We start from the raw sequence: 13,925 nt of genomic DNA on the forward strand, positions 1-13,925 counted from the left end.
ATGCCTCTTACTAAATACCTCAGGCTGTGTACTTTCCAAAAAGGTGTCATCTGTACTGTCCTGACATTTTTGGACCTCAAGAAATGAGGCTGTCAGTACATCAGGATTTATAGATGTTCAGATATATCCCATAGTTTAATTCTATAACTTTCCTACAGAAAAAATAATATACACTGATTTGGGTTATTTTCATGAAAGAAACATAGCAGAATAGATTTTGGCCTAAGTTTATGAACAATTATTTATTTGCAAAATTTTATAACAGAAACTAAGAAAAACGTGTTTGTTTTTTTGGGGGTTATTTTTCAAAATTTTAAGTCTTTTTTTCATTTATTTAGCAAAATATAAAAAAAAACAGTGTTGATTAAATACCACTGAAAGAAAGCTCTAGTTGTGTTAATATAATTATAAAAATTTAGTTTTGCGGTCATGCGTCACTGTACCCAATTGTCATTCAAAGTAAGAGGGCTGAAAGCTGAAAATTGGCCTGGGCAGGAAGGGGGTAAAAGTGCCCTCTCTGAAGTAGTTATGATGAACAAAGCTAATTGTAGAGATAAACATAACTCTTTCATTACTAAAGTAAATATTGAATATTCATATTCTTACATAAACCTATGTCTGCAAGTGCCCCTTAAAGGGACAGTCAACTGAAAAATGATAGGTGGACTCAGGTGGCTTGAGTCTCCCACTGACCACTGTGATCTCCAGTATTACCATCTCTGTTCCTGCCCGCAGTGGAGTTTCTGTGTTCCTGCTTAGACTGTTCCCCTCCTTTCCTTTCTTCATAATATAAAGTTGGTTACAAATCCAACATAGAAAATAGGCCCTTTTGATAATGGGCACCACCAGTGTACAGACCCTAGAACTTGAGCTCTTTCTCAGAAGTTTCTGAGAGATTTAAGAAACTGGCAATTTAACTCTCAGGTATTTGCCAGTAATTGAAATAGTGCACTTTATACTACTTTGTAAATTACTAGCTGGGCCTGTAAATGTAAACACACCGAACACTCAGGGCCCCACATATCTCTACTTGAAATATTGTGCACCTTTTGAATATATTGCTCCCTCTTGTACAGGTTCAAGGTATGATGTTGTCACTGGCTCAAATACAAGGATTGAATGGTCACCTAGATCTGTACAGACACCACATGCAGCAGCTCATGAAGTGGGCATCACAAAGTCATGACCAGTGGACCAATTTTTCCATCGAGAGGGCCCAGTATGAAGTTCTTGTATCGGAGTCTGGTAAGCATTATGAAACCATTTGAAGGAACTGATTATACTGTATTATTAAAGTGTGTGTGTGGGCAAAATGAGAATAAGGCTACGTTCACACTAGCCTTGTTAGCAAGCGGCAGACAGATGTTTGGGAAGCGTTTTTACCTTTTCCCAAACGCCTGGGAAAATTCTGCACATTGCAGCACATGGTGCTGTTCAAACGGGAGCGTCGCGGCTAAACGGACGCCTCTGGTCGAGTCAGGAGGAGTTGAAGCCTCCTATTCAAGTCTATGGTGCCGCTCCCCAAACGCCCGGCCGGCATTTTCGGGGCGCTTGCGGAGAGTTGGCACCATTCAAACTTCATTATAGGCGTTTGAGGGGCGTTTGTAACGCTTGGCAAACGCCTAGCAACCTCCGCTAAACCGCGCATGCGGCGTTTGCGGAGCGTTAAAAACGCTCCGCAAATGCCGGACCAGCGCTTGTCAAATGCTATAGGGGCGTTTGGCAAGAGTTGGAAAAACAGTCAAATGTGAACGAGCCCTATAACATATTCAATGCATGTACTGTACATTGTATCATGTTTAATCCCTTTAAATGCAAAACTTACAGAAAAACAGTAATTTATGTGCAAGAATTTCAGTGTGTTCTTAACCTCCTGTTTGAGCAGACAACACAATGTTTCTGCTGCACTGAAATCCCAAGCAGTGTTGTTGGCTCTACCCTATTTTTTTATTTAGGACTACAGAGAGCCCCCATTCTCATATCCATAACATAAGGTAGAGGAGGTGATTTGTAGTCCAAAAGGAGCGTATTCATGGGAGTTTACTGGATTTCAGACAAACCCAATATTTTGGGTTTTAGAGACAAAATATGAGGAAATGTTAATTTCTTGCTGAGATGTACTGAATGTTTATTTTTTATTTTGCTAGTTTATACCCATTTGGGGCTCTTTCACAGCAGACTGCAAGTTATATTGTGCACATGAGTGCTTGGTTACGCACTGTAGATGTGCCTTGAATTCCAAGGCACAGCTACAATACTCTGGTATGCACTTACGTTAACCTCCCTGGCGGTATGATTATTTCAGATTTTTGGTGCTGAAAGCGGTACCATTATTTTGCATGGAAATTTGGCGTTTTATATTGTAGGCCTGTAATTCTTAGGAATAACTCACTGAAATCTGTCCAAGCAAGAGTCTAGTAAACAACCCAGGTAGGATAAAACTTGAAACACGAAATTATAATTTAAAAAATAATCTAAGAATAAATTTAATTCAATAATATCAAACCAAAAACACTGAAATTTGAAATGGAGCGCCAGTTCGCACATCACTGAGCAAAGTCGCAAAATTGTTTTCAGTGTCTGATGATGAATTTCCCCACGAATCATTATCACTCAATTCTGCAAGTGGTTCTAATTTACGATGCCATGGACGTTTCTCAGTTTCCAGGCAATAAGAACAGTAAAAATGCAGGCAGGGCACAGGACAAAGCACTCGGGACAAAATGTATGTGAAATGTTTTGATACAGTAATTTTTTACTATGTGATTTTAGTGAATGTCACTTTTTGTCATTTTCAAATTTCCCGCCGTTCCGTCTCCCGTACGTCCCAACGCTCGCAGGGGACGGAACCCAGATGACAGATGCCGGCATACGCCGGATTACATTGCCGGGGACACTGCAGGAGGGACATCGCGGGAGCTCAGGACAAGGTGAGGGATCGCGGAGCAGCGCCGCATGGTAAGCCCGAGTGTAGCTCGGGGTTACTGCTTGTGGTACTGAAACGTTACCCCGAGCTACACTCGGGAATACTGCCAGGGAGGTTAAAGAGTAAGTAAACCCAAAATTTCATATTCCTGATATATGCCTGCTGTACCATGTACTTGTATGAAAAAGTATCCTGTTCTCTTTGTGTGGAAATCCCTGGAATTCCTGCCAGTCCCTCTGCATTCCCATCAAAAATGAACCACACTAGGCATCAGAGCACACTGTTGTCAGTTCTCTAGCTGTGCTGATAACTCGGTCTGCTCTCCTTCAGTGATCAGACTTCTCCTGACATACCCCCCCCCCCCCGACACAGGGAATCACTGGGAAGTGCAGTGTTCTGTTATTCCTTCTCCCCCAGCTCTCTGTTCTCAGCTGAATAAGGAGCTTAGAGGGCATGCAATCCCTTATAAAACGGGGAAAAAAAGATATATATGATTTCTTTTTTTTTTTTTACATCTATACACAGGTTTTTTGCCTTTCATTTCCATTTTCAATTAAATGGCTTGTTTTAGAAGGTGAGGGTTTACATATACAGTACTTTAACATGACACACATGCTCTGTTTGCTGAACTTAAAAAAAAAAAAAATTGGCAATGGCAGCTACTCTGATCAATTAAAAACTAGTGCTAAAAGGCTAGGATCACCGTTAAAAAAAAAAAAAAATTGAATTCACATATTTTTGCAGGAAAATAATGTGCCTCTACCATTTTTCTTTTTTCTTTTTGCATATCAGCCTGGAAAGCATGATTAGTGAATCGTGACTACAATGCCAGGCTCCTGCAGACCTAAGTATGGGTTTTCAGATGGAGAGCTGGAGAAAGTGTGAATGGACTGTGAGTGTGGTGATTACTGCACTTGTATTTTATTGAAAACTACAAGCGGTGGAAGACAGGACTTGTAGTTCATTCACTCACAGATCTATGTGAATCAATTCATGGCTGTTTGGACGGAGCCTCGCACGCTTGCTCCGATTTCAAAAAGTGATGATTGTCACAGGGAAGAAGAAACCCCACACGCTACCACGGCAAGAGAGGGAGGGTGTGCACGGCAAGAGAGGGAGGGTGTGCAATGTGAATAGACTCCCAAATGCAACGCATTTCGGCACTCCAAAACAGGTGATACCCTTCGTTCCAGTGTGAAGAAGCCCTAAGTGTCCAATTTAAGACCCCAATCCCCTATTGAGGTTCTGTGTCTCTTCTTTGCAAGTAGAGGTTGTATCAGCTATATTGAGTTAGACAGAGCCATGTGTGCTGAAGTGCATTTGGTCCACTAAGAAACCCCCTTCCGCACCTTTCAGAATTACTTTTTTGACATACAGTCTGAGAAAACTGCATACCTTTTCAATTCATAACTGCTGAGTTATAACTGTGTTGAAACTGGTGGTTAGATTTTGTTTGCATTACAGTGTTACCTGAGCGTATCCGTGATTTCATTTAGGCTCTGATCCAGTTGGCTAACCATTGGCTGCATTTAAAGGGAAACTAAAAGTGTATTTCCAGTGAGCTTGTAACATCTGACTGAATGTCGTTTTTAAGGCTGCCTTCAAACCCTTTTATGCCCTAAAGTCTTCAGTGACATTTGCCCAGAAAATTATTCTTGGTAGTTGTATTCATCTTTTGATTTTGATTTTATGATGCAGTAAAAACTGTGCTACAGTGTGTTTAAAAATATGCATTTTAGCAAAAGGAACGCAAAAAATCATGTCTGATCGGACTGAACTAAACTTCAGGACTTTATAAATACACTCTAATAAAAGATATATGTGATCGAAGGCCTCATTCACAGTGCTTTTATGTACCATCTGTAGCAAGAAAGCAGTGTATTCCTATGGCTGGATACACAGGTGCACATGAATAGTTGCGGACACTCAGCCTGTAGAAAGGAATAACAAGCTGACAGCCACCACAGCTGTCCACAGGTTTTTTTTTTTTTATAATATAATCGCGCATGGAGCAATTTATCTGCGGTAAAATTGAAACAAGCCACTTGCGTCTAGGAGTGATCATCTGTTCTTAGCTGCAGCAATTCCCTTTATGTGCAATTATTTTCAACCACCACAGACAGCTGCAAAAGCAGCTAGCCTCTTATTGCTTTGTACAGACTGAGAAGTCACAACTATCTGTATCCACCTGTAATATCCACCTGTAAATCCAGCCACAAGAATATGCTGCATTCTGGCTGCAGCTGGCAAAAAAATGGCAATACAAATTGGTCTAAGATGTATCTTTGCAATAAATTCCTTTTTTTTTTCTTTTTTTTTTTTATTTCTTTTTATTTTTTAGAAAAGAAATAAAAAAAAAATAGGATTTTAATGTAAAGCTGTCCTATAACTTGGCAGTTAAAACCAAGCATATGAAAATGCATAAAAGCAATGGCCTAGCTTCTCTATTGGTCATTGAGGTCACATTAAAGTAAGTCCTTCATGATAGGGTGCCGTCATTGACATCCTTCTGAAAACTTTATGGTTCAAAACCTTCTGGATCATTGATGGTGGACAAGGCAGCAGCCCCCACACCCCCCACAAGCCATCGTTGTGGGCTGGGGATCTTCTCCCCGCACCCGCTGTCACAATTTAAAAATAAAGCCAATCGTTCACAAGGTTCTGTGAATGGGAGGACTACAACTACTGTCAGCCTCTGCAGCTCCATGAACTACCAGGGCACTGACGAGTGCTCTAGATAGTTCATTGATTCTTCAGTAACTGCCTGCTCATACTAGTTATGAGCAGACTGCTAAACTGACACTCTGCAGGAGCCTTGCATTGCACCCGTGATCTACTGATCGTGGGTACAATACCTTACAGGCTGCTAAAAAAAAAAATAAGAAACTGAATACTATATCCACGCTAGAAATATTACTAAGCTTACAAAAGCGTTAAAACCATAAAGCAGGCTGATAGCTACAAGACAAACGCCGAACGCCATCGGCTTCGAACGTGATGACGTCATGTACAGGCGACCTCTGACACGTTTTGTCAGAATGAAGTCTTCGGGGGACAGGCTGGATGTCCGCCATCACACTACAGAAGAATAAATACTCATGGGCCTGCTAATTGTTAAAGGATACCACGCTGGCTCGAGATGTCCTCCAGTAAAGATGTCCACGCATGTGCAAGATTTCCAGACATTAAGACTAACCACGCATGCATGAAATGCATGCCAACCAGGAAAACCCAGTCTCCATAATGTAAACTCCCACGTGGCAGGGGTCAACAAGCAATAGCGTCCAGAACCTTTCAAAAAGCAAACTAGCCACACACGCCCTAATAGGGAAATGTATTACTAAAAATAAATAAAGATAATCGATGCAGCGATCCACCTACCAATATAATCGCACATAAAGAAATGTTTTGACTATTAAAATTTCAAAATAAAATTAAAATTAAAACTAGAAATATTAGGAATGGGATATGCAGAGGTATAATTTTAATCTCTTAAGAAATGGCTCAATCTTTATACATATGGAATGACTGGATATAGATAATCCAGAAATTGCACAAACTAAGATAGGAATCTCAGCTATTCTTAATCAAGCAGTTGATATCCCACTCAACATTCAATGCAAATGGGTTATAGGTCTTAAGGTTGTAAATCCACATGGTTTCAAGGTGCGAAAAACTGCCCCTCCAGTGTGGTAAAAAATTATCAATAGCTATAAGGGTGGTACATCTAGGGTTTTTACTGACACCTAGCATAATGCTTAGAGACACTATGTCCCAGAAAGCCAGACCTGATTTTGGTAATGTGTTCTTTCAATCTAGTTTAGAGTTTTCTGATTGTTCTCCCAATATATGGGCAAATAATCACGTAGACCACATTCCTGGTGTTGCCGCTTATAAACTTGTCAATATTATAGTATTTTGATGTTTGGTTGGAAGAGAAAGATGTAATCTTCCTTCCCTTAAAGCTATTAGTTTTACACACCTCACACTTCCGGCATAGATAATAACCTTTCAGGTCATGAAAGAATTTGGGCCTATTAGGAGGTTGGATGACATTAGGAGCAATTAGATTTGTCAGTGAAGGAGCTCCTCTATATATTACGTTCGGTTTGTCGGGCATTAAGGGACCTAAAATTGGGTCATTTTTCAACACTGGCCAATATTTTTTAAAAATTCTTTTCACCGCTCAGTGCTTATTAAAGCACAAATAAAGCAGTCATTTTGATTCTCCCTGGAATCCGCCCTGGACAGCAAAGCACTTCTATTCTTAGCAACCTCACAAATAACCTGGTTAAGTTCTCTCATATCATACCCTTTAGTGACAAACCTCCCTTTCAATATTTGAAACCTCTCCTTTCAATATTGGCAATATGCCACGTGGGAGTTTACATTGCAGCGACCAGGTTTTCCTGGTTGGCGTCCAGTTGGCGTGTATTTCACACATGCGTGGGTAGTCTTAATATCTGGACATTTTGTGCATGCGTGAGCGTCTTGACTGGAGGATATCTCGTGCCGGCGTGGCATCCTTTACAATTAGCAGGCCCATGAGTATTCTTCTGTAGTGTGATGACGGACGTCTAGCCTGTCCCCCGAAGACGTCACTCTGAAAAAACGCCTTAGAGTCGCCTATACATGACGTCATCAAGTTCGAAGCCGATTGCGGTCGGCGTTTGCCTTGTAGCTATCAGCCTGCTTTATGGTTTTAATGCTTTTGTAAGACCTGTTGCTTTTGGTGAAGACTCTTTATGTATACCAGTTGTGCAATAAACGGTGTGGAACCACCTATTTTACATACTTCACCATGGGAGTTCTTTTCATTTTTTTGCCGATGGATCTTTTGCTTCCCTCCTGAGCTGGTGATACCTAACGAGGAGCCTTATGGGCGTTTTTCACCATTTATAATCTGATGGTCCACCGAGTCTGTTAAGAGGTGAGATTTACCTGGTTCACTTGGTTTACATGGTGATTGGAGTCTCTTCACGGCACTTCAGTATGAAGAGAGATTGATTGTATTTATGAGGATCGCTCTTCATTCAGCACTTTGAAGTTGGACTTATGTATATGGACTTTTTATCTATATCACATTTGGCCTTTTGTATGTTTTTGATGCACTTTAATCTATTGCACTTTGGCGTTTTATGCACTTTATTTTTAAAAATTTGCACTTTATAATTTGTTTATTTAATTATTTGCACTTTATTGTTGTAATCACTCACTTAATATTGTTTAGTGCTGCTTTTTTTTTTTTCGGGGGGGGGCGGGGGTTAATAAAAAAATTATAATAAATGCACATTTTTATCAGCAAAAAGATGTGCATTTATTTATTTTTTTAAAAGTTGAACTTATCTTTTAAGAAAGAGGACCAATGTGACAGCCAGGTAGCTGGCACTTTCAGAAGAGGTAACCCTTAAGGTCTCCCTCCTGATTTTGTTTTTTTTAAAGAGCTGCTTGGGAGCAAGGAGTGAGTGGAACTAAGTTTAACTTTTACAAGTTAAGATGTTCATAGGCCCTCAGCTACCTATGTCTTTAGATCAACGTATTTTGATGATTGGCCTTTTACTGAAGTTAATTCTCCTTATCCTTTTTTAACATATACTTGACCTAAAGCTGAACTCCAGGCAGACATTTATGACATAAATTATTGTAGCTCTGTATTTAATATTTCATCTTTGAATTTATTTTTTTTTATTACAGTGGAAGTACCTGAACCTATTTTGGTCACAGCCTAATGCATCCCCTGTACAGCAGAGTTTAGACTGGGAGAGGAAAAGGCAGCTCAACTAACCAGTTAGTTGTGCTGCAGTTCAAGGAGCATGCTAATTACAGGAGGGAGCAGGCTGAGAGAGATTACCTTATTTGTCTGCTGCTTCTCCTATTACTGTTGGTGGACAGTGGGGGGGGGGGGGAGTTGGAAGACCTATAAGTATACTGAACTGCTACAGAGAAAAGTCAGTTCTCCTCTTCTGCCAGACAGGGCTGTACTGTGTGTGCAGAGCTGTTTAAATCAGACACCTGGATGGATAGAAATCCCCTGTCAGGTAAAATTTTCATATATGTATCTGACCTATGTATTTAGTATTTGTATTTAGGACAAAGTAACCCTGGCACTAACCTAAATCAATCCTTAATCTAGCTATTTTTAACCACTAGCCATCCACCTTATAGCAGATTTACTGCTACAGGGCAGACATTCTGTGCAAAATCACGTATATAAATATGATTTTACGCTTCGGCCACTGGGGGGCACATGCATGCCGCCGGAGCGCCGAATCTGCTGTGATTGGACACAGCAGAAGCTGATCAATAGGTGCCGGCCAATGGATGAGTGCCGGCACCTGTTGATCGCCAAGGAGACTGACAAAACTCAACTCTGCCTATGTAAACAAGCTAGAGCTGTGTTATGTCAACGGCTATCTGCTAGGTTTTATTCCAGGAATAAAATCTAGCATATTGCCTAGTAAAAACAGTACACAGTAAACGCCTGGCTAAGCACACAACCCTTTGATCGCCCTAGATGTTTCACCCCTTCCCAGCCAGTGTCATCAATACAGTGATTGTGTATATTATAGCACTGATCACTGTATTAATGTCACTGGTTCCTACAAAGTGTCAGTGTCAGACAGTCCGTCGCAGTCCCGCTATAAGTCCCTGGTCACCGCCCTTACCAGTATTACACAAAAAAAAAATACCGTATATATACCGCCATTTGTAGACGCTAACGTTCGTGCAAATCAATCAATATAGGCTTATTGGGGGAGGTTTTACCAAAAATAGGTAGCAGAATACATTTTGGCCTACATTTATGAAGAAATTTGATTTTTTTTAAAAAAAATTTTATTGCATGTTTTATAGCAGGAAGTAATTTTTTTTTTGGTGTTTTTTCATTTATATTGCAAAAAAAAAAAAAAACCCAAGAGATGATCAAATACCACTAAAAGAAAGCTCTATTTTTTGGTGGTGGGGGGGGGGGAATGACATAAGTTTTATTTATGTGCAGCATTGCATTACTGCATAAAAGTAATGCGGTGCCATATTGCAAAAAATGGCCTGGTCGTGAAGGGGGGTAAATCTTCCGGAAGTTAAGTGATTTTTTTTTTTTTCTTCACACTTTATATATTCCTCTCCTGCAAGAAGAAAAAGATACAATGCATCTTTCCCTTCATTTAGAAGAGGAAGTAAACACAGCAACAGGCTCACAGTGACTGATCAGTGTGATGGCCATCCTTGATCCAGCAATGTGCACGAGAGCAGCGGCTCAGAAAAGCAATGGGAGCTATTGGCTCCTGCTGCTGTCAATCACAGCCACTGAGGAGAAGGCTGAGCCATGCTCTGTTTTTATGGACAGGAGGTGCATGCATGAGTGCCCCCAGAGCAAGTGGCTTGATATGGGGGAGGGGGGGGAGAGACAGGAGCACAGCAAGGGACCCGAGAAGAGGAGGATCAGGTCTGTCCTGTGTAAAACCATTGCAGGTAACGCATGCTTTTATTTATTTATTTATTTTTTTACATTAACTATTATCCTTTACAACCACTATAAGTGTAATACATATAATAAACAATACATTGGGGTCAGTTGGTTAAAGCATAACCCATACCATAGTTTCAATTAACTTCAAGGACCTGAAAGTGATTTTGCTGCTTACATGTTATATTATATGGGCAGCACAGTGGCTAAATGGTTAGCACTTCCGCCTGGCAGCACTAGGGTTATTGGTTCGAATTCCAGCCACGGCACCTCCTGCCTGGAGTTTGCATGTTCTCCCTGTGCCTGCGTGGGTTTCCTCTGGGTACTCCGGTTTCTTCCCACACTTCAAAGACATGCTGGTAGGTGAATTGGATCCTGTCTAAATTGGCCTTAGTATGTGTATGTATGAATGTGAGTTAGGGACCTTAGATTGTACGCCCCTTGAGGGTTAGGGACTGATGTGAATGTACAATATATATGTAAAGAGCTGCGCAAATTGACGGCGCTATATAAGTACCTGAAATAAATAAATAAATAATATCAGTTTGTATGATTTTTTTGACACAATGTATTGCAGGAGTTTTCGCTGCTTTAAAATATTGCTAGCTATTTACTGGCAGTAATTGTGAAATGTCTGAACAGAAAATGACAAATAATTTTACAGGTAATGAGAAATGAAGATATTGATCAAATAGATCAGGAATCACCCGAATGAAATTTGCCCACATTTCAGCCTGTCAAAGTATTGTTCTCCAATGCTTTCATTGGTAGATTAGCCACTTATTAACCTGTTCCAATGGACATGGCAATATGTACTGATCCATGTGACACTAGCAAGCCCTACATCTGCCTTACTTTTAAAATATTTTTTTAAGCTGCTCTTTAACCCCTGTCTTGCAGCAGTCAGTCCTGCAATACGCATTAATCATACAATATGTTCTTTGTGGCATTGTCTATCCTAATATGTACATGGTGTCTTAGGAATCCTTGGCCGTTTTGCCCAAGGGCAGATACCTGTGTTTCTGCCATGCTATGCAGTGACTGTTTCCCAAAAGTCACAAGATGAAGATAAATTTCACTAATTACCCCCAATGTTCTTTGTCTTAGAAGCCTGATTTCAGCCCTGCCTTTCTGAAAGTACATGTACTAATAAAGCAAACCTGTCAGACTGAAAACATTACTTTCACAAAGTCCCTGCAATTGAACAGCTCTTATCCTTGCCTCTCCAGAAGCCTGTGTCTCTTACCTTCCTTTCATTCTATTGCTGCCATGTCTTCTGAATTTCACACTTAAGAGAGTGTCTCATGACTGTGTCACCTGCCACCTGCTGTGGTTTGAAGCTCCAAACTGTTACTATAGGACATGGTAGTTACTCATGGGTTGGAAACTGGAGACATGGCACAGGACACAGGCCTATGACAGACCGAGAAGTGTCAAAATCAGGAAAGTCTTACAGCCGTAGTAACCCGCATTATAAATAAAAAGATACCCCAGTAGGCTCTTATAATGTGCTAGTATGCCCCCATTCTGTCTTCCAGGTCCACGGGCCTCACCTATTTAAATGGCTGAGACACGATGACGTCACTCCAGCACACGCTGTCCATTTAGACCACAGTATGCATGTGCCGGTGACGTCACTGGCTGCTGCAGATAAACGTATCTCCTAAACGGTGCAAGTTTAGGAGATATTTACTGATACAAGTCAGCCTTCTTATAGTCTTGCTTGTAGGTACAGAACAAGAAAGGGAGTTTACCACTTTAAGGGGGGTGTAGCGCTGGAACAGAGAAAAGGTATGAGACACAGGCCACTAGAGAGCAAAATATAAGAGCTGTTCTCTCTCCAGTACGAATTTAAATTGGGCATTAAAATGCATACAGGAGATATAGGCTCTAGGATAATTGTGAAGAGAGTGGTGCCACATCAATCCATGGCACCTTTCTCTGCAGCATTCTGACCCAACCACTACTGGAAAGAAAGGAACCATGACATTACTAGACTAAAGACACCTAGCAAAACTGTATATTCTGTACACCGATCAGCCATAACATTAGGATCAACAAGTTAAATTAATAACTTTAACTTGTTATAATGCCACCTGAAAGTCTGTGGAATATATTAGGCAGCAAGTAAATATGTTATCCATGAAGTTGTAGTGTTGAAAGCCGAAAAATTGGGCATCTCAGTTTTTCGTTTTATGGGAATGTGTAGCTGCAGCTGTGTCAAGGGTGCCTGTGCAGAACCATGTTCATAGCCAAAAGCACCTACAATGGGCACGTGAGCATCATAAATAGGGCAATGGAAGAAGGAGCCTGGTCTGATTAATCATTTCTTTTACATTATGTGGCCGACCGGGAGTGCGTGGGTCACTTATCTGGCGAAGAGATGGTTCCAGGCTGCAGTATGGGAAGAAGGCCAGCTGGCAGATGCAGTATGATGCTTATGGCAATGTTCTGCTGGGAAACCTTGGTTCTGCTATTCATGGGAATGTTGCTTTGACACATACCACCTAGCAAAACATTGTTGCTGACCATGTACACCCCTTCATGGAAACATAATTCCCTGATGGTAGTGGCCTCTTTCAGCAGGATAAAGCGCCCTGCCACACTGCAAAAAACGTTTCAAGAATTGTTTGAGGAACAATGAGTTCTGACAGTACCATGCGCCGAACGCAACCCATTCACCTGAATAAGGCAGTGCCACAAACACAATTCAATGCATATGGTTGTGGTGCAGGGTTTTAGGGGTTAAAACAAGTGACTTAATGCCTTTTCAGCACCTGTCAAACACCCTCTGAAGAACAATCCAAAGTGGATTCCTCTTAAGAGGGCTAACACTTGTGTAAACTAGTCCCCAGGGTTAAGAAAAACATATACAGGATGTTCCAAAAGTCTGGATCCGTAGGAGTTGAATCTTTAGAAATAATTTCCATCCCTTTAAAGTGCAGATGGTTCAGGCATTGCATGATGACACAGATAGGTGTATGGAATATTGTGAGTGGTTCATAAACAGTGGAAATTGATGGTATTTAACTGCCTCATTCTATCTCAGTGGTAGTGTTAACTGGCACAATGTATGTTACTGCTCTGAAATGTACCCAATTTGGGCTGTATTTTTGTAATCGTAATGTCATAGGGGAAGCCTACCTCCTGTATGTTCCAATCTATTCTTGTCCCTCAAATGGATGACATACCTTTGTCGGAACAATATAAAATGTGGTTTCAGCAAGTTGGTGCCTCACCACACTTTGTTATTGCTGTGAGATTTTTTTTTTTTTTTAAAGCAAATTTTTACAAACCAGTGAATAGGAAGTCGAGGTCGAATAGATCTCCAGACCTAACACCACTCAGCTTTTTTCTATGGGGTCATCTGAAGTCAGTAGTCTTTCGGATTCAACCCAGAACCATTGTTGCACTAAAGCAATAAGTCATGTCTTCATGTTACAACATCAGTTCTGCTACATTAAGAAATATTAAATGTTCTAGTTTTCAATGTATACACGTGTCAAGAAGTCTGAGGCCATCAATTTGAGTATT

General features: G+C 40.7%; 1 protein-coding gene across 1 annotated transcript in view; it reads left to right on the forward strand.

The window, feature by feature from the left end:
* Positions 1-13,925, forward strand: part of DNAAF5 (dynein axonemal assembly factor 5) — a 98,756-nt gene that overhangs the window by 53,514 nt on the left and 31,317 nt on the right. The window contains exon 8 of the mRNA XM_089681824.1: positions 1,077-1,245. Within this exon, the coding sequence (XP_089537950.1) occupies positions 1,077-1,245 (169 nt within the window). The remainder of the gene's footprint in view (positions 1-1,076; positions 1,246-13,925) is intronic.

Source organism: Staurois parvus, unplaced genomic scaffold, assembly GCF_062004578.1.
Source record: "Staurois parvus isolate SC_StPar_1 unplaced genomic scaffold, SC_StPar_1.0 ptg000018l, whole genome shotgun sequence".
Lineage (NCBI taxonomy): Eukaryota > Metazoa > Chordata > Amphibia > Anura > Ranidae > Staurois > Staurois parvus.